The sequence below is a fragment of the Gymnogyps californianus genome, chromosome 2 (assembly GCF_018139145.2).
Source record: "Gymnogyps californianus isolate 813 chromosome 2, ASM1813914v2, whole genome shotgun sequence".
Lineage (NCBI taxonomy): Eukaryota > Metazoa > Chordata > Aves > Accipitriformes > Cathartidae > Gymnogyps > Gymnogyps californianus.
The window spans coordinates 98,587,941-98,607,266 of record NC_059472.1 but is presented as its reverse complement, the minus strand read 5'-3'; the positions used below and the strand labels follow the sequence as shown (position 1 = coordinate 98,607,266).

Genomic DNA, 19,326 nt, shown 5'->3' with positions numbered 1-19,326 from the left:
TAAAAAAATTAAATGTATATTTATAATCAATTTAGCAAGCTAGATGTAAAACCAGTGACAAGGAGGAAGGCGTCCCAAAAGTTCAAAGGCTGAGTTATGGGGGCTTTCCAGGTGTTTGTGTTGTTTTACAGTGCCTTGTAGCTGCTTTCTGTGAAGGAGAGGAAATATATGGTACGCTGGGTAGATGGTGTCAAGGGGAAGGGTTCACTCCCAGTAAAAGCAGCTGCTGGTTTTGCCCCAAAGAGAATCACCTTTCCCTACTAGCAGTGAGGCGCCGAGCATTGTGGATGAAATTTAGGGTTACAGACAAACGCCTGGGAAACCAATGGCTTAAAAAAAAGCGTTTGAGAATTGCTCAGGCAGCTTTCTTCCCTCCCCTCCTCCTGAGATGTCACAGGGCCCTATGCTGGCATGGTTGTCAAGCCTATGTTAAGGCTCTCAACAGATATGCGAGCGCTGAGGCTGGCAGGGAATTGGAAATTTGGCTGCAGGGAGTGCCAGCGCATCCCTGGCATTGCGGGAGGCAGCCTGCCTCCCTGCCATGCAGCGCTGCCTGCGATCCAGCCGGGCTGCCCTGACCCCTCCTGGGGCAGGGGAGGGCTGTCTGGCATGTTGCTGAAGAGGCTAGGGTGTTAAGTTAGAAGTGACTGTGGCCTTTTTTTTTTTTTTTTTTTTTTTTTTAAGTCAGTGGATATTTAATTGCTCTAAACTCGGAGATCATAACTCAGGCACTTAGTAGAAGGAGGTGGCATGCCAGGGGAAAAAAAAAAATCCTTGTCAGCGAAAGAGGTTGACAGCTTGACTCCTGGAGCTGGCTGATGGATGATCTTAGAGTTAGGGAGGGCATGTTCACTAAAAAGTTATTGAAAATGTGGAGTGAAAGTAATTAAAATGGTTTAATTCAAATATCTGTCATATATAACTTGAGTTCTTGTAGAACATCTAGCATTTAGCTCAATTATTTTTTCCCAGGACAGGAGGAGGACTTTTCCCCTCCTTTTCTTTGACTGAAAGCTCAGAGCATCTCCAGTGAAGAGAGGGCTGAATCCGTACTCATATCTGCTGGCTGCGTGGGAGGGTCACTGCTACTGCATCGCCAGGCTGTGTGTTCTTGCAGCAAACAAGATCTTCATAGCTCGTGTCACATCAGGGGGAAAAAATACTATCTGTCTGGAGGGCTGCCCATGCTCCTGGCAAAAGTCATGAAAGGCAAATCCTCAATGACATGCATTAAAATATCAAATGAGGCTATGCAATCAGAAGTATGTCATTCAGCATTTGCCTTTCACGGCTTTTGTCACACAGGGGCAGAATTAGAGACAATTAAGCAGAGGATAACGTCCCCAAAAGGGCTTTCTAGCACTTCTCTCGTACTTCCCCCATCCTTTTTCCTATGGCATGCTGCTGTGCTAGAACCCTCCTCCTGTTCCAGAATCTGGTGTTTTGCTCACTTTTGAGGTGTATGTAGAAGTCAAGTCCCACATTTATTCCTCTGATCATTTAATTCAATTCAGTTTACTTGAGAAAGAGGTAACTCAGGCTGCCTCCCATTTGCAAATGGAGGAGGGCTGGCCCGGTCCTTTGGAGGAGCACAGGGATTACTGAAGTGCCATGCCGCAGGCTTAGTGCCTGCTGCCAGCTCTCCACGCTCCTCCAAAGGGCTGGGCTCCCACTGAAGGGCTCAGCGGAGGGCTGGCCCGGTCCTTGCCCACTGCCACCAGCAGCTGCCTTCGCAGGGGGAAGATTCTGGCTGTCAGTGACACTGGTTCCAGAAATGGGCCTTTTGTCACCTCCGTGTGCAGAGATCGTAAGCCTAGCCTGTTTGTGTGATCCCTCACCGCAGATCAGTAGGAACCATGCTTCGTTAGAGGAAAAGCATGTAGCAAATGTTCGTCAAGATGCTGTTTTGCTGTTGTATCTGGTTTCTTGCAGATACACTGTTTTCGAATTGTACAGCCTATAAGGGTTTCCTAAAAATCGTAACAAATATAGCTAAGCCTCTGGGTTTTAGCTGCACATCTCTCCCTTTTCAGGCTCCCAAGTATTCATTGTTAGCAGTGAGACATTGCATGCCTTTTTATTTCCCTCGTTGTTTTATTTGCACATTCATATGTTGTATTTTCTTCCAATTAGCAGGCTTTTCCTTGCTTCACTGTGTTTGCCTTCACCTTCTTTCTTCCTCCTTCATTTATACTCTGTGGAGACACAATTGCTAATTTTTACTTTCTAGTGTAGAATAGCTGTTGTCTGGAGACATGCTCTTGGCATAGCTTTCCTTCTCATGTTACTTAAAATACCAGAATATCTTTTTTTTTTTCTTTTCAATTTTTACTAATCTGTCTAGTCCCTCGGTGCTGAGGTATGGGTATTTTTGAAGTGTGGATTTATTGTTCCTTTGTCCATCCATTCCTAGTGGAAGCTTAACTCTGAAATGGGGTAAGGTATGTCACTGAGTCTAAAAGCATATCCCTGTGATGCCGAGGTGGGGGGAAATAACTGACTAAAAAATGGGACTGCTAGTGGTGTATTACAGTTAAGATGGTTCTGTAAAAGTGCTTCAGAAGGGGGAGGAATTGCCCTCACTTGGTGCTCACATATAGGTGACAATGACCTAAAATGCTGACTAGCTTGCTTTACTTATTTACCAGCATAATCCATGCTCACTCCCTCACATGAGGGAATATTTGTGAAGAACAAGCAAAAATACTTTGGAAACTGAGTCCGTAACTTTTCTCCAAATAACTGTCAAATAGATACAAACCAAATAAAAGCGGAAAGAACAAAACATTTTAAAATGAAATGCTTTCACAGGCATGTCGAGGGTTTTCTTTACTCTCTCCTCTTGTGGGATGTTACCCCACTGCTTCTCCATTCAGCTGTAAAATCCCCGAGAAAAGGCAGGATAAACAAGACATGGTTTTGGCATAAAAACCAAAGAATAATTTATTCGTATGTCACTGATAATTTTGTTAATACCTGAGAACTTAGACTTTTTTCTCTCTCTCTCTCTCAGTGGTTCTGCTGATTTTTCTATCACTGATATCCTTGAACTAGATAGAGATTAATTACACTTGTTGGACCTGCTTGTGTCTGTAATTTCAAATAAAATGCACGTTTAACTCTGTTTCCAGATTGCATATGTTATTACCAAATGAGAGAAAATGTCCTGTAGGACAGATGTCCCTGGCATAGCTGCAAATCAAAGGGCACTTGTTCTCCTCAGGGAGAAATGAAGCCATTCTGTCCAACGCCAAAATCAACACGAGGCACACACCACTGAGGGATTTTAATAATAACCCCACATCTCATGTCGTGCTTACTGTCTGTACGCCTCCTTGCGCTTCACTGTGGAGGCTGGTCGCACTACCTTTATTTTACAGGGAGGCAAGCTGAGGTGCGTGGAGGGGAGGTGACCTCTCCAGGGGCACCTGCTTGGCAGTGGCTGCATCTGGACAGAGTCCAGGTCCTCGCGTCCTAACTGGGCTTTCTTCCTGGTGATGGTGTTCCCTTGCTTCTGCAAAGGGCTTCATGCCTTCTCCACCCACGTCTCTCTGAACAGCAAAGGTCTATAGCTTGCATTTGGAGTCGTCTTGTTCCTCCAAAGCATTCTTACTGCAGTAAAGGGGGGCTGGGGGACAGAGGTGGATGCAAGCTGCATACATCAAATATTGTGATTCCTTAGCAACATACGGGGAGAGTACGTGGTGCTCATTTCCCCAGTGCTAACAGGGAATGCTTACGGTAATATAACATTCACTGTGTTTCTGTTTGTCAAAACTTAATGACCTTTACGCGGCCTGGTACCTACTTATTAGAAAAACTGCTGCTCTCCCTTTATTATACAGCTCCGGGGACAATTGGTAGGAGCTCGATAGCATAATGGTACTGATCTAACAGATAGGTAGGGAGCAGCTGGTAGGGTGGTGGCCATCAGCTCTCTTTACTTCTCTCTGTTTTGTTTCATTCAGGACAGCTCTGGCTTTTGGGTCTTGGGCCAACCATTCCTTGGGTTTCCTTTTTTCCCTCGTAAAATTAAAAAAAAAAAAGGGAGAATTCAAGGTGGCTATTTGCGGTTTTAAGCTCTGACTTAGTCAGCTCTCTGCATTTGTAGGAAGGGGATTTAGGAGAGATCTGTTTGTTCCTCCAGCTTTTTTGGAGTCAGCATTACTGCTGCTATCTCCTTCACCTGTGTATGAACACCTACCCTGCTGCTCAGCCTACTTGGTACTCCTGTTCCCTCCCTCATCCAGGCCGCACCACCATGGAGCCCAGGCTGATGGCCTCCGTTCTGCCTTATGAAGAATGAGGTGCCAGAAGGGGTTGCGTGATTCCCTGGGGGAATCAGGGGTTCAGAGTTTTCATTGTGTCCTTAAAAGTGGAGAAATGTCTTTAATCAGACAGGTGTGTCCCTTTTAATTAAAAGGCGTGTCCCTTTTTTTAAAAAAATAGACTTTTTTTTTTTTTTTTTTTTTTAAATAAACGTAAAATAACAGAATTACAGACTGGGCCCTGTCCCAGTACAAACTGGAACCTCTGGCCCCATCCCAGTACAAACTGGCAGCTGTAGCCCAAAGCACCTGAGCCTGAGGACAGCAGGGAGTGTGCTGATGTTTGGTTTTGTGTTAGGTAGTCCTGTGAAGAACAGGGAGTTAGACTCGATCCTTCTGGGTCCCTTCCAACTTGAGATCATCTATGATTCTATAGGCTTCAGGTGAGGTTTTTCTCTGTATATGATAGGCGTTGGTAGGGTTTGTTGTTTGGTTTCTTTTTTTTTTTTTTTATTTCTTCCAGATGCATATTTCATAAATAAAACTGAGGCTTGAAGTATGTCCTATGGCCTGGGGTAGTTTCCTGGCAGAATTAAATTAGGTTCATTTTTGACTGTTACATTCTTGTTTCTACGAGTTTAATACCACCCCCACCCCCATCCAAACTCCCCCAAATGAAAACAAAACAAAACACCCTTAAAAGTGTTGTGTTGAAACACCAGAACGATATAATTTCAATTAATGCTGCTAACAAGTACTTGATAATGAGCTCATGTGCAGGAAACAAAGTCACATAAATGTCTTTGGTTGCTTAATAGTAATTTTGGATGGAGATGTAATGGGAGTAAGGAGCTTCTTTTAACCTGTATTATTTAATCAGTTCTCTTTGGTGATCTTGTCTTTTGACAGGCTGACAAACACATCTTCTGCTGTAATGTCATTCATGCTTGGCTTCCATAGTAATGATGTATATCTACATATAAAAGCACTCTTACAGTCATTTATGAAGACTGTACAAGCTATTTGCTAACAGTTTTTGGCATAACGGTACTGCTTCATGCATATGCTCTGTTATGTCCACAATCAGCCTAATGTCCAGTGGCTTGTCATCTGAAAAGCCCACGTACTGTTAATTACCATCATGGTGGCAACACAGAGTATCGTGTGGTATAAACAATGACTGTTTCATGCTGTGGTTTTTTTATTTAGGGACAGAAAACTGTTGTGGTTTTGCATTACTAAATGAGATCAAAATAGCATTTCCTTTATGACAGCTATCCTTAAAAAAATGGACAGGGAATTGGTATCTCTTATCTGAGAGAAAAATGTTTTGCTTTGTTTTGTTTTTAAATTATGTTACTATCATGAAAACCCAGTTCTTTAGTCTCTAAGACAACCATGGCATGAAAATAGGCCTTATTTTCGAGGCGTGTTGTCTGTTTAATATGTAATATGATACCTTGTCATGCTGTGACAATGTGACAGATGGCATTTGCACTATAAAACTAAATTATCTTTTGTGCATAGCTGTACAACAGCTAAATACAGTAACTCTGTACAGTATGCTGATTAATGCAGACTGCAGATGTTTTAGAGATACCGGTATGTTTTAACTTGGCATCAAATGATTAATGGTTTTATTTAACATGCCTACCAAGATTTTGGTAGTGTTTCAGCATGTAGTCTAGTATGTAAGGGCGTTTTTGGTAGAAGATAAATTGAGGGTTACAGACAACGGGATGTCAATTCGTATTGTATTGCAGCTCTTTGTCTGTTACTTCTGGAAAATGGGTGCGGACTATTTACTAATGATACTTTGCAAGTAAACTTGTGTATAAAGTTATAGCTCATAATAAACTGTTAAGTCTTGTAGTTCTTAGGTCGAAGGAAAACAAGAGGTGTAGGTGAGCTGTCAGTTTATTATATGTCGATTTTCATACAAAATATTACCTGTATGAAACTAAGGGCTAGAGTAAATACTTAAAGATCTGAAGGTATTAACTTTTTTCCCCTTTATATTTTAGGCATAGAACTCATGTTGGTGGTCTTCCATGGTGCAGTTATACCCAAGAGTTTGTCCATGTTCAAGTGGCACAGATCTTTCAGACCATGGCATGGGATGCTTAACCCCCTAGCTTTCTAACATGACAATTAAACCCCTTGCTTTTTAACATTTGTGGCAGCTCTCCTAAATGGGACAGTGCAAAAAGAAGAAAATCACTGATTTTTTTTAAAGAAAACTTTCTTGTACAAAAGAAAACTTTCCTGTACAACTCCCAAGACTGCACAGCTGAAGTTTGGACAGGCATGTTACTTCATAAGTGAAGAAAGCTTTAGCTCTGTGCCTGCGTAACTACAATCCATGCTATTGCATGCTCTCACAAATAACACTGTTGTTCCAGCGCGGTGAGAATGCTGCTTCGAGTAAATCCACTTTTTTGACTTCTTGTAACTTGTGTTTGTTTGTTTTGCCAATTGCTCTGGAAACTGGGCCTTGGTATCAGCCCAGAGTGGTTCAGCTTGCAGGGATCAGGGAGGAATGCAAGGAGGAGGGTGCCGGGGGGAGGCAAACCCAGTATCTCTTGGCAGTGGGAAGTGGGTGTCCCTGTGTGGTCAAGAAGCACCCGGGAGCAGAGTTATATATTTCACATATAGCTGAGATCTGCAGTATGGCTTCCCTGCCCTGCACTGTGCAGACCTGCTGACATTAGGTGTTCATCCCGTATAGAAAGCTGCGAATACGGTCATGTTGAAATCCCCCTTATTTAGGTCAGTTAATGCTTTTGATATCTTTGGCTTGTGTTTCTGTGGTGTTGACTGCTGATTTTTCTAATGTGATGTCTTTGTGGGTTGCCTCTGACTGTGAGAACTGACTGGAAATACAATTGAATGTATTTCTTTTCCTAAGCCGCCTTAGGATTGGGAAACAGTAAACTAAAATAGGTGTTGCTGTCTTGTTGTAAGAACATGGAAATGTTCATGCTCTGATGCCTTGTTGGCATTAGAGTAAGCGATGTAGAAATAGTGTTTTGGAAACATTGTGAAAGTCCCTTCACCCAGCCACTGTGTTCAACTAACCACGTGATACTGAGATTTGTTCAGATGCTCCCCTTTGGTTTCCTGATTATTCAGTAACTGTAATAATGAAGAACATACCAGTAATTGTAATCTCATATATTCTTAAAACCAACTAACTAACCCCAAACCCTCCCGTGCATTTTTTCCATCTTCCGTTATGTTGCTACTTTCTGCTTCTCTCTTCCTCCTCTGTTTTCATCCTATGTATTTGTACTTACACAGTGTTTTATTGTATGGTGCGTTCCCAGGTACTGTGATTTTGCATCACGTGTTCAGGTGGTCCCAAGACCTGCCCTGCACATGCCTGTCACCCATCTCTCCAGCTGACCAGAGATGGGTTAGATCATGGCTTGAGAACAGAGTTGTAGATTGGTGCTAAAAGTGTGTGTGTATCACCAAAAATGGTAAGGTTAGTGAATGTGTACCAATATAAATTAAGCCCTGCCTGCACTGCAATATTAAGTCTTACTTGGTAGGCTATTATGAGAAGCGATCCGCTTGAGTCAGTGCAAGCCCCCTGAAGTAAGCTCATTTAAGCAGATTTAACTGTTCTTTACACACACAGTTTTTGGTGAAAGGGACATGGCCATTGCTGGAGAAGGCTCAGCAAGACCTCCACTCAGTTAACAACTACAGTCAAGAAGCAAAGGGGATAGTGAGATGCAGTGGGAACAAGAGGAAGCACGCTCTGCAAAGGTTGTAAAGCCATGATACCCGTATTCTGTCTGGATCGCCCTAGAGGATACAGTTCAGCTCATTGCGGAGCCCTTCCTGCATGTGAAAAAACAAACAAACTTGTAACCACAGACAGATTTGAAAACATTCAGAGTGTGGAAGGCAAATAAAAAGGAGGTGATAGAAGTCTTTTTAATCATGACTGGGGTGTAGAAGGCAGAAAGGGCTTTTCTGCTTTCCCTGGCTTGTAACAGAGTGGACGTAATTTGCTGCTTTTTCTCAATGCAGTTAGAAGCTGATAAGTGGATAAATGGATTTTTTGGGGGGTTTTTTGTTTGGTTGGTTTTTTAAGCAGCATGTAACTAAAATTGCAGTTTGCTATCGCAGCGTATGCGGACGTTTAAAAAAGAATTCAGCAAAACTGTGAAGTTGACATTTATGTGGCTAAGATACATTTTAGAAAGGATGTTAAGATCTCCATGGTTTGGTTTTAAGCTACTCTTTTTAATTACTAGGAATTAGTAATTGACCTTTCTTTTAAAGTATCTAGTCTTGATCAGTTAGAGCCAGGACAGTGTATTTAAGGGACCATAGACGTCATTTGATATGTGAGTTCCTGTATTTCTGACTTAAATAATTCATTATTACTGACTTAGTTAAAGCAGTGTTTATTCAGTGACTTTGAGCTGTTCAGTGTTTCAGTTCCTTTTAAACTTTGGCAGCAAGTACGCACTGCTTCACTCTCTATATAAATTATTATTTCATGTAAGTCATTTTAGTATATGAAATCGTACACTGACTTACAATCCAAGTTGCTGTACTTTCAAATTTAATTTTAATGAGGTTTAGTTTTTTAAAAAATATTAAGAAATCTAATTTGACTTTTAAAACAAACACTTTATATTACAGGAATAAAGTCTATTTTTATCAGTCCTGATTTATTCTGCGTACTTATTCAGGCCTTGTGGTTGGTCACGCGTCCCGCTGCCAGGGGAGAAGGCAGTGAGAGCTGGGGCTGAGATGAGCCTAGTGGGCAAGGGGCAGGCAGCTGCTGCCAGCTCTCTGGCAGCTGAGAACGTAACTGGTCACAGGCTTTGCCATGAGTCAGGGCTTGCTGGCATCGTGATTTAGAGGTTGAAGGGCACAGCCATGGAAAAGCAGTAGAGGAGCTATTTGTCTGTTTGATTTTATTTGGCTCTTGATGGTTTGCTGGTTCCTTGACTGTTGCTGGGTGCTCTGAAGTAGCCAGGATTAAAGAGGGGTTCAGCTCTCCAGACTATGCAAAAGAGTATTTTCTTGCTCGATTGCTTTTCCCTCTTTATATACATATGCAATTGTAGTACTTAGCTTTTAAGAAACACGAATGCCTGCTGCTTTCCATAGCTTGGTTGACTTTGGAGAGTCAAATCGACGTGGATTGATGTGTGCAAGACTCTGTTCCTGCAGTGCACCAGCAGTCCTGTGTGTCCCGTTAGCTGCACCGGTGCCAACTCATTAATGGTGACAGGGGTGCCTGAGTGTCACTTGGCAGAACTGTGGGGTTCCCACCCCCTCCTGGGGCCTTCAGACCCTTTATAGCTCCCGATTGATGCGCAGCAGAAAAGAACGTGGTTTATCGCAGTTAGAGATAGCAGGAATGGCGTTTGAAGGAAGAGGTATCTGGGGGCAAACTGAATGCATTTGATATAAAAATGATTGAGTGGCAATAAACTTTAAAACAGCCTGCTTCAGCATGTGCTTTTGCTCCAGTGCTTGGAAGGAGGCTGTGGACTGTGGCTGTCTGTGCCTTTCATCACTTCGGAGTGGATTTTGCAATTATGCTGGCCCTGAAAACCTGTAGAACACGACACCTGTTCCCATTATTTATCAGTATCTCTCATTTGTAGTTTTATGCCTCTGTTTTAGGGCACTTGTTTTAATTGGTTTCAGCTGACGATAGCTAACTTCAGTTATCAGCAATATTACTGCGTTTTGGGATGGTGCTGGTTATGATGAATAATAGTAGACAAACCGATATTTTTCCTTAAGGGACACAAATCATGCTTGTCTCCGAAGTGCACTGATGGTTTGGCAGGGTGAAAGGATGAATAAAAATTGCCTTCCAAGTGCGTGCAAGTTGACAACCCGAAAGTTGATTTTCTTGACTCATATACTTCAGATTGCTGAGTTTTACATATGGCAAGTCTCCAGAATAAATACTGCTTTTGGAAAACCTAATCAAATTCTGCCATAAGAGTTAAGTTACTGAGTATCAGGCCTCAAATGATATGCTTGATTAGACTTCTCTAGAATTCAACAATTGTAAATTTTATCAGCAGTGGTTTCATGGAAAAATGCAAAACAAAAGTTGAGAATTTTTTAAGAATAAACTTGGGCACTAGGGCTTCTAGTGAGGGTGAATTCAGCATAGAAATATAATCTATTCAATGTTTTTTAAAAAGTCGCCTTCATTTCCTCGGGAATGCTTTGAAGGGATGCTGTCACCCCACGTTGTATCATTGTGTTACATTACAAACCCTGTTGTAGTATCATGTGCTGATACTGAAATTTGTAGTATTTGTTGGGTCACAGTTTGAGATCTCTTTAATGGAAAGGAAGTCTCGAAAGGAATTTAGAAAAGGGGAATGAAAATGTAAATCGGGTCATTTAACTTCTCCCTGCCAGTCTTAGGCTGGCTCGAAGAGACATTTTAATGCAAAAATTGGTGCTTAGTTTAAACTTTTGCTTTGTGGGCTCCATATTAGGAAGGAAAAAATCGAGCTACCAGTTCACTGCATCTTCCCCGCAAAAAAAATCCAGGCTTCTGCTTTGTAGGTAGTATTTTTAAAACAACGTACATAAAACTGCAGCATGTGGCCACCATGTAGCCACTTTTGACTCCAAGTCAAGAGAAATTTGATGCAGTTCAGAATGAGTAAGAGCAAACTTTGATTGGAAAAAGAAGAGACCAATATGATGTAGTGACATTATGCAGACTTTGGATTAGGCTGTTTAAAAATGGGCCATCAGAGCCATTAGATTGGAATTGGAAGCACTGAAAGATTTGGAGCCCGCTAGCAGACGACGTATCGCACACAGTCGTAGTGCTGAAGCGAGCAGTGAATAAATGGCCTTGCGAGGACGGAGCATTCGGCTGTGGCTGTGGCTGAGGCACCAGTACTTAAAGCAGGCAGCTTGCTGGAGAAGGTGCCTTGTTCTTGCTCTAATTATGCTTTGGTGTCTCTTTGAAGCTGAGTTTGGTTGAACGCTCGGTTATGCGATGAGTAAGTGCATTGATGGTGCTAAACGGTGATTTTCCTGAAAACAGAGGTCTGAAATAGTGTAGCACTGACGTAGCACTGGTGGAAAGTTTTGAAGTGCTGTTATTAGTAAGCATTTTTGGTTTAGTACGCTTACCAGCCTTGCTGCCCGGCTTATCTTGGAAGGGGTCGGCCCCCTCCCTGGTTTCTTTTCTAAGGTGCAGTTATAGAAAGGGGGACTGAAATGGCCAAGGGAGGGAAGTCCTACCAGCATTTCTCTGAGGAAATAAAGCTGTGAAACAAAGCTCTGTTATGCCATTTGCAAAAGTATTTTGGTGGAGAGATGGGAAAGCATTCTCCTGGATAAAATTGCAGCTCCTCTGGTAATAAGCTCTTAAAACACCGAGTAAATACTGAGCTGATAAAATTGTTAGTAATTTGCCTCCCTCTCATCCCAAAGCTTATTGAAGAATATGTTACTATTTTAATTCTTCCTTAAGTATGAGCGGTTTCACTGTCTGTCTGCTCTTGTTTGTAAGAGTCTCATTATAGTTACTTGTTTGAGTAGAACACGTAAAATTTGTTAAATGTTATGCTTATATAGGGCACAATGCTGTCTTCCATCTATGTGACTGCTTGCTGTAGTATTCCTCCAGGAGAGAAAAGGCACAAAAGGGAAGGCAGCTGTGGCAGACATTTCCCCTGCCCTGTGTACCTTTGCTGGCAGTCTGGCGTTTCTGTAGATGAGTGACATTGGCCAGAAGAATCGGAGTCGAGAAACAGACGTCTGATGTTCACCCCTTTGGGATTTAGGATTTTTTTTAAAGGATCATAAATTGCACTAGTTGGAAGCAGTAGAATGAAGAGCAAGACAATGACAAATTAGACTAAATGGCAGCTTAATTTTATATTGAACTACAGATAAATGCAAAAGACTCTCATCTATGCCAGTCAACAGGAGTTCTGTAAAACAGGGATGAGTTTGACTAAGCTGTGACCCTTTTCAAATGAGGGATGTGACAAGATTATAAATACGATTGCAAACACCCACAGTGTGGTTATTTGGGATTGGGGCCTTATAGTTAACCAAATCAGAAACACACAATCAGGCAGGTTTTTATTGGAGTATCTCTGTGCAAAATCAATGTTATCAATGTATCTCTTTGCAAGACAGTTGCTTTGGGCATCCATTGTTATTGTCACGCGTGAGTTTTTATAAAATCCATTTGGCACTGGTAATGCAGGTTTTGAATATTGTGTACTACTTTGTCACGTTTGCAGGACTTCTCACTAATGGCCAATCTAAAGGATTGGGACCGGGATCAGAACAGCTGGAGAATGAGAAGGACGATGCATCGCAAGTGTCCTCAACGAGCAACGATGTTAGTTCTTCAGATTTTGAAGAAGGGCCCTCGAGGAAAAGGTCAGTAGTGTATTATGATTAAAGTATAGCCTTTCTGCTTTGTCCCTTTTGTGCTATAAGGTTGTGATTATGTTATCAGTAGGGTATGGTTGCACATACTGCCCTACCATAAACAGACTTTCCAGTGTGGAGTCCTTCTAGTAACAGTGAGGATATAGTAAATTTTGCTTCATCCATTGGTATAGATGGTACTTGTTGTTGTTTTGGAAAGCCTGGAAAAGCAGTTGTTCTTTTGCAGTAGGTGATTGCTAAATTAAATTCCTTAAGACTCTCTCCCCTCCTCCCCCGGCTTTGGCCTCTCAGGGACATGTCAGTACGTATGTGTGTGTAATTTCAAGGAAAGCATCACTAAAGTAGTTAGTGTTACCGTTGTTATTTTTAATTTTCTGTGAATGAAATCATGTGAAGTTAAAAAAAAAAGGAATAAAACAGGTGCTTCTGAGAAGAGAAACTGTACAGTAAGGCAGTGTGGTGGGTATCGGTTGCAAAGGACTACTTTGAGATACTGCTGTAGCAAGCTGCCTCCTCTTTCCTAGAGGTCAGTTATGAGGTCCTTGTTGAACTCTTACGAGTTCTTATCCTGAATGTGCAAAATGTGGGTTAAAATCATAGGACTCAAGCCAATCTATTATAGAAAATATGCTGAGAATGCAGGAGGCTGGGAGTTGTCCTCTGTATGAAGTAGGAACCAAAACAGTCTGTCTGAAAAATGCCATTTAAAAGGGAGAAATAGAAGATGCTTTCTCAACCTTTTTCCTCCATGCTCCTCGCATCCTAGTCCCAAGCCAAAATGAACCGTAAAATAAAGTTCTCTTTCAAACAAAAGAAATATTCCTGTTTTCTGTGAGACCTTATGATTCCCCTGAGAAGCCCAATGGGGTGAGGAGAGTGGTGCTTTCCTGGACACCCCCCTGTTCCTGTTCCCGTGTCCCCCACCCCCACAACTATTTCTACCCCCCGAGCAACAAACTTAAAGTCTAGTTAATATGCCCACTTAGCTCCTCTGGTGTATCGGAATAAAGTTTGTGTTATCATCCATAGTGGTAGAAATTTGTAAGGCTTATTGCATCCTACTGCTGGTCAGGAGAACAGTATTTGTGTGTTTATTTTTGGCTTTATGAGATACAACAGAGGCTTGAAAAATGATTTCTGCTTAGAAATTTAGGTGACATCTACTGTAGGTGTGATCCTGGGAGACAGTGGTCACCGTTTCATGGCATTGCCACTGTTTCTTGCACATTATCTTAAGGAATTTTTGCTGCCCTCTGCGCTGCGCTTGCTTTGTCCCCTCGTTCCTCAGCCGTGCTGACACAACCACTTGCAGGGTCACACCATGAGTAGGTTCAAGGAGATGGTTAGCATTAAAAATAATAGCGAGAGGAAGACGGATTGAGGCTTTTTGCCAGGGTTCTTTATATGTAACCTGTGCGAGTTTTCATCTCTTGTTCACAGCACAGCTGCAGGAGCAGCCACCAGTGCAACCAAGGGGGCATCCCCTTCCTCTCTTGGGGCTGGCAAGGGGCAGGAGGGCTTGTCTCTTATGCTGCCCTGCTTCTGGTGCCCTGCAGAGTCCAGCTTCAGAAACGAGTGGGATTGCTACATCACCAGTCCCAAGAAACTGCATTTGAGTGCGGGTGAAATTTTTTTGGAGGAATATTTGCTGGTTTTTGGCTGTGGGAATTCAGATACTTGAGAAGCAGCTGGATGGTTCATGCCTAGTAATAGGTAACTCAGTGTCTTTGGTACTTTCCGGGTTCAAAACAAAACAGAAGCCAAGATGAAACATTTTTCTGGCTTTTGTGGAAGGCAAGGCATCATTTCAGTTCTTCATGCATCGTGAACTGTTGAAATAATACTATGTTTGTTGCTGCAGTTGCTGTGAAGGAGAACGTTCCTGTTTTGTTTCCATTTACACCCAACACAGATTTTTATCTACTTTTTTCCTCCCCCAGCTTCCTCTTTGCAGACAGACCTCTTCTGGGCTCCTTCTCTTAAGCTGTACTGCAGCATGCTGAGTGTTTTGATGTTGTCATCTTGTTTCCTTTTAGATTTTTTGTTTTGGTTAGCTCAATTTGTAATGTTTCCTCAATCCAGGTCATCTTGGGATCCCACAAAGAGTTGTGCCAGGAATACTGGGTGGACAGAAGATATGTAGGAGGATTAGGAGAGGGGACAGGACTGAAATGGGATCTATGGGTTCATTGCCTCAGCTCAATCAAGTTTTGAGAAATTGTGCCCTCCTTATCTTACCCCTGGGCTTCCTCAAAATCAAACTTTTCAATTGTCTATTCAGCTGTGTGTACAACTAATGGCACTCTTGTACTAAAATACACATTTAAACACTGTAGCTTTAACATGTACTTCATGCAGTTTTTTCCCCTCTGCAAAATGAGTTTTGTCTTCTCGAAATACTGTGGTATATAGCTGGTGGTATATGCAGTGAAATGATTTTAGGGATTGGTGCACTTAGTGAAGCATACATGTTTGGAACTTGCTCTATATAATACAGTGAGTTCTGAGTACCAAGTTTTCTGTGGTGTTTGAACCATGCATTATATGTAAGTTACTATTCAGTTTCTTATGGCTTGTGGGGTTTTGGTCAGGGTTTTTTTGGTGTATGGCAGGAATGTTTCTTTTGGAAACTTGAACCTGTCATCTTCTAGAGGAATAGGTCACCTGTATTTCACACCAGTGATGGAAACAAAAAGAGCGCTAAGCAACTAAGCATAGTAAATAAGGGAGGCTCTTGTAAGGGGCTCCAGTTTGTTTAGTAGTTTAAGGCTCTGGTTTGACCTTGCAGTTCTTCAGTGTAATGGCAGGCTGGTACTGTGGAGGCAAACAGTCTCTTCCCAGTTTATTCTTCCCTCCTCTTCCCAGCTGTCATGTCTCGCAGTCTTCTGGCCCCCGGGTCGGTCAGTTCAGTGGACTGATCTGGCAGCATTTCCCCCCCCTGCTAGAGCAGGTCACATTATATAAATGGAATAGGGAGATAGATTCATGTGTGTGTGCAGCATGTGTGTGTTTTTAATTTGCATTTACAGTTGATCCGAACTCTTCCAGTTTCAGAGACAATTTGCACGAGAGCCTGGATGAATAGCAAGTGCCAATTCTCACAGCAAGCTGGTGAATTTGCTAGCAGTTAGCATTGCCTTGTGGTCTCACTATGCCAGCCATCTCTGGTGTAGATTTTCCTTGGGTCAAAAGTAGGCAGTGGATGCTCCCAGTGAGTTACTGGTAGGAGGACTTAGTTGTAGACAGGTAGGTGCTGGCAAGCGTCTGTGGGGGAGGTGAATTCCTACCAGCCTGCCTGTTGACCAGTGAAGAGATTACTGCCGAGTATTCCTTATTTCACACATACATGCCAAGCTGCGTTAACACAACAGTAGGACCCCCAACCAAGCACTGCTTCAGGTTTATCACACTTTTTTTTCTTTTTTTTTTCTTTTTTTCTTTTTTTTTTTCAGTTTCAACCCCTTTCCTAGTAACATAGCTTGATTGAAGAGCCATAAAGAGAGCGTCGTGATGGGAGGAAAGAGATTGCGGTTCTGGTGAAAGTATGCTGATTTAATATAATGCTACAGATTTTGTTCAGAAACTCACTTAGATACTTTTTTTGATGGACCAGGCTTTTGAACCTGGTGGCCTGGGCTGTTAGGCTTCAAATGGCTCCAACTAGTCTGTGGGTACTTTGCCAGTAATTAACACCTTTGCTCCCTGGGGACTGGAGGAAGCTTCCTACCCAGCCAGGTTTGCAGCCAATGGGGAAAGTCCCATCTCCATTTCTTTTTAAGTGTAGCATTTTAGATTGCAACAGAAATCATGGAACAGTACTAAAAGTATGCAACCTGCCTTTTGTGATGCTGCAGGTTTCAGCTGTGATAGCTTGGTGGTGGTAAGGAAGAAAAGAAGTACATGTACAGCTTTGCCTCTGCAAAGTCTCCAGATCAGTCAAAAAACTGTAAGCCCTACTTACAGAATAAATGGGGTTTGGGGGGGATTGGCAGTGGCAGTAGTGTCAAGTTCAGGACTTCAAAGTACTTAGATTTGTTTGAGTTTATGCTCAAAGAATGGAAAATACTTGCTTTGATCTGAGCTGTGTGTATTACTAGTGACCAGGTCTGGGGGGAAGCAGGGGGTTAATCCTGAGCAGTAAATACTACTTTCAGCCAGTAGAGAGGTGTCAGCATTGTTCTAACATTTGGCAAAAGCTAAGCATTCAAATGTTACACTGATTCTGTTGTGTAATGGGTTGCTAATTGCCATGTAAGTGAGAGCAGTTGCTAGTTTGTTTAATGCTTTTGGGAGAGATGAACAAAAGTGTTGGTATACAGGCTTGATAAACTATCAGGTCGGATGGTCTTCACAGAGTAAAGGTTGTGCATTTTCAAAACCCATAAAAAAGGTAATTGCTGAAGGAGAAGTGTAACTTCAATGCAGCTGCATGTTCTTGTTATGAATCTCCAATTTCCAGCTATGATTCTCAGTTGAGAAGGTCAATAGGTAACAGGCCAAAGGTGTTTGGTCACTGTGCTAGAGGCTCGTACATTTTTATGGGCAACTCTTAAGAATATAACCACTGGCAATTAATAACAGTGTGCAGAGACAGCTATATGTTTTCTAGCAACAGTTGCTCCCCTTACCCAAGAAGAGATGTGTACCGAGCAGACTTGATGTGACAGTGTGTTAATCTTTGGTGATGGTAGGCTATTGCTTGCTTCCTGTTACTAATCAGGTGGCTACTCGTTTACATGGCCCCCTTCCCAGAAATGCACACAGGGAATTGCCAAATGCACAAATGCGTTTATCTTTTATTGTAAAGTTCTGTTAATAGAAGGCTGTGAGAAGTGGGAGGAGGTTGACTTTTTTAATAGTCATTAAGCTTTAAATTTTGGGTTTTTTTACTTAATGTTAGAATATTTTCTCCATTAAGGAGGATGAAGAGGTTTGTTTAGTTTAGAAGCAAAATAGGGTTGAAGAAATTTCCCCGCCTTCCAGGAGCAGCAGAGCGGATGGACATCCCCCCCCAGACCAAGGGTGTGCGCAGCTCCTGGGAGAAGACACGTTGTCCAGTTCTGCTACAAGGAAGGTTGCTGGCCGCAGGAGAAAGGGACAACCCGCTGGGGAGCAGTAGTGTTTTAAGCTGCCACAGCTAGATTGGCCAGAAATTCCTTATTGGGAATCTTCTGAGGCCTTTAATTAATACAGCAGCTTTCTGTTAACAGTCTCAAGCATGTGATGATCAGAAGTGTGGTTGTGTGCTACAGCAAGGCAAATCTGTGGGATGTGCTCCTGCCCCTCACCTCGTGCTGGCTCCCTGCTGCCTGCTCCATTTTCCTGTTTGTCTTTTTTTTTTTTTAAATTTTTATTTTTAGATGCCAGTTTAACTCCCTGAACTGGCTCACTGTGAGGCAAGATGAGTGTCAAGGTTTGTCAAATGAAAAGGTGGGAGTGTGTGGCCAAGGATGGGGAGGCGAAGTATGCTGGTCTCCTTTGGCTGGTGGCTGCACAGCTGCTAGGCTGGCAGAGCCGTATTGCACCCTCAGCACAAAAAAAAGCCAGTCGAGGATAGGCAAGCTTCTGCATATTAGGCAAGCTGCTAATTGAAGTGGTTTCTTTTAGTGATATATCCTTTTCAACTTGAGCTGCAAAAGACTTTCTTGCAGCAGAGCTGTCAAAAGATTGAGGGGACTCAGGGTTGGTTTCTTTTTTCCTTTTTTTTTTTCTTGGTCAAATTGTTTTTATAGTTAATAATGAACAGTCTCTTTAGCGCTAGACTTAGCACCTTCCATGCAAGCCGTAAAGCAAAGTCAATCCTGTTCCCACATATGTAAGTTTATGAGGGGTTTCTATTTGGTATTGTAGGCAATGGAGAGAGCAGTGTATTATGACTCAGTCGGGAAAGCAGGAGACTGCTTGTAATATCAAAGTGTTTTTCTAGGACCTTTTTAGTGAATAGTCTTTTCACTAATTGAAACACTATATAATGTATTTGTGTTCAGCTGTTGCCTGCTACCACATAATGTAATCCCACTTATCAACCAGGTGCTTCTATTATTTTTTTTCTAATTTCAGTAGGCTATGCAAATCTGCACTAGTTGTTTGCTTATGAAGAACTACATTAATGCACAATAAAAACAAAATGGCAGTAAGATTTATGTATAATAATTTTGATTTTTTTTTTACCCCCCTCTGGAAATTCTGATATGAGTGGAATATATTTTTAGTGCAGCACATTTATATTTAAATAACAAGCCTTATAAATAAAAAAATAATAGTCCATTGGAGTGGATTTGCACAGGAATTTGCACAGTAAAAAGACAGATTACCTGCATTATAATGCAAGTCAAGGAGATCATTCTATGTAGTTTGAAAAGGAAAAAATCAGGTGATTAATGTTCTTTCAGTATTTTCATAAGGAACAAACAGAAGTTGTTGACATGTCGGATTCTTCTATCCAACAGGCAAAGATATAACAAGGTACAAGAATCTGGGAACACTTTAACTTTGTGGGTAGACAGCTATGTAAACAACTTGTCTGAGTAGTGATTTAATAATTATGAAGGTACAGTTTATAGCAGCTGAGAAGTGTTAAGCAATGTCCGATTCAAACTCTCTTGTCCTCACCTGCCATCTTCTCTTCAGA

The 19,326-nt window shown here is 42.0% G+C and overlaps 1 protein-coding gene across 3 annotated transcripts in view; it reads left to right on the top strand.

Moving 5' to 3' along the window:
* The window catches only part of JARID2 (jumonji and AT-rich interaction domain containing 2), a 228,676-nt gene that overhangs the window by 115,730 nt on the left and 93,620 nt on the right, over positions 1 to 19,326 (top strand). For all 3 annotated transcript variants that reach the window (XM_050915842.1, XM_050915844.1, XM_050915843.1), the window contains exon 3: positions 12,542 to 12,683. In XM_050915842.1, the coding sequence (XP_050771799.1) occupies positions 12,542 to 12,683 (142 nt within the window). The remainder of the gene's footprint in view (positions 1 to 12,541; positions 12,684 to 19,326) is intronic.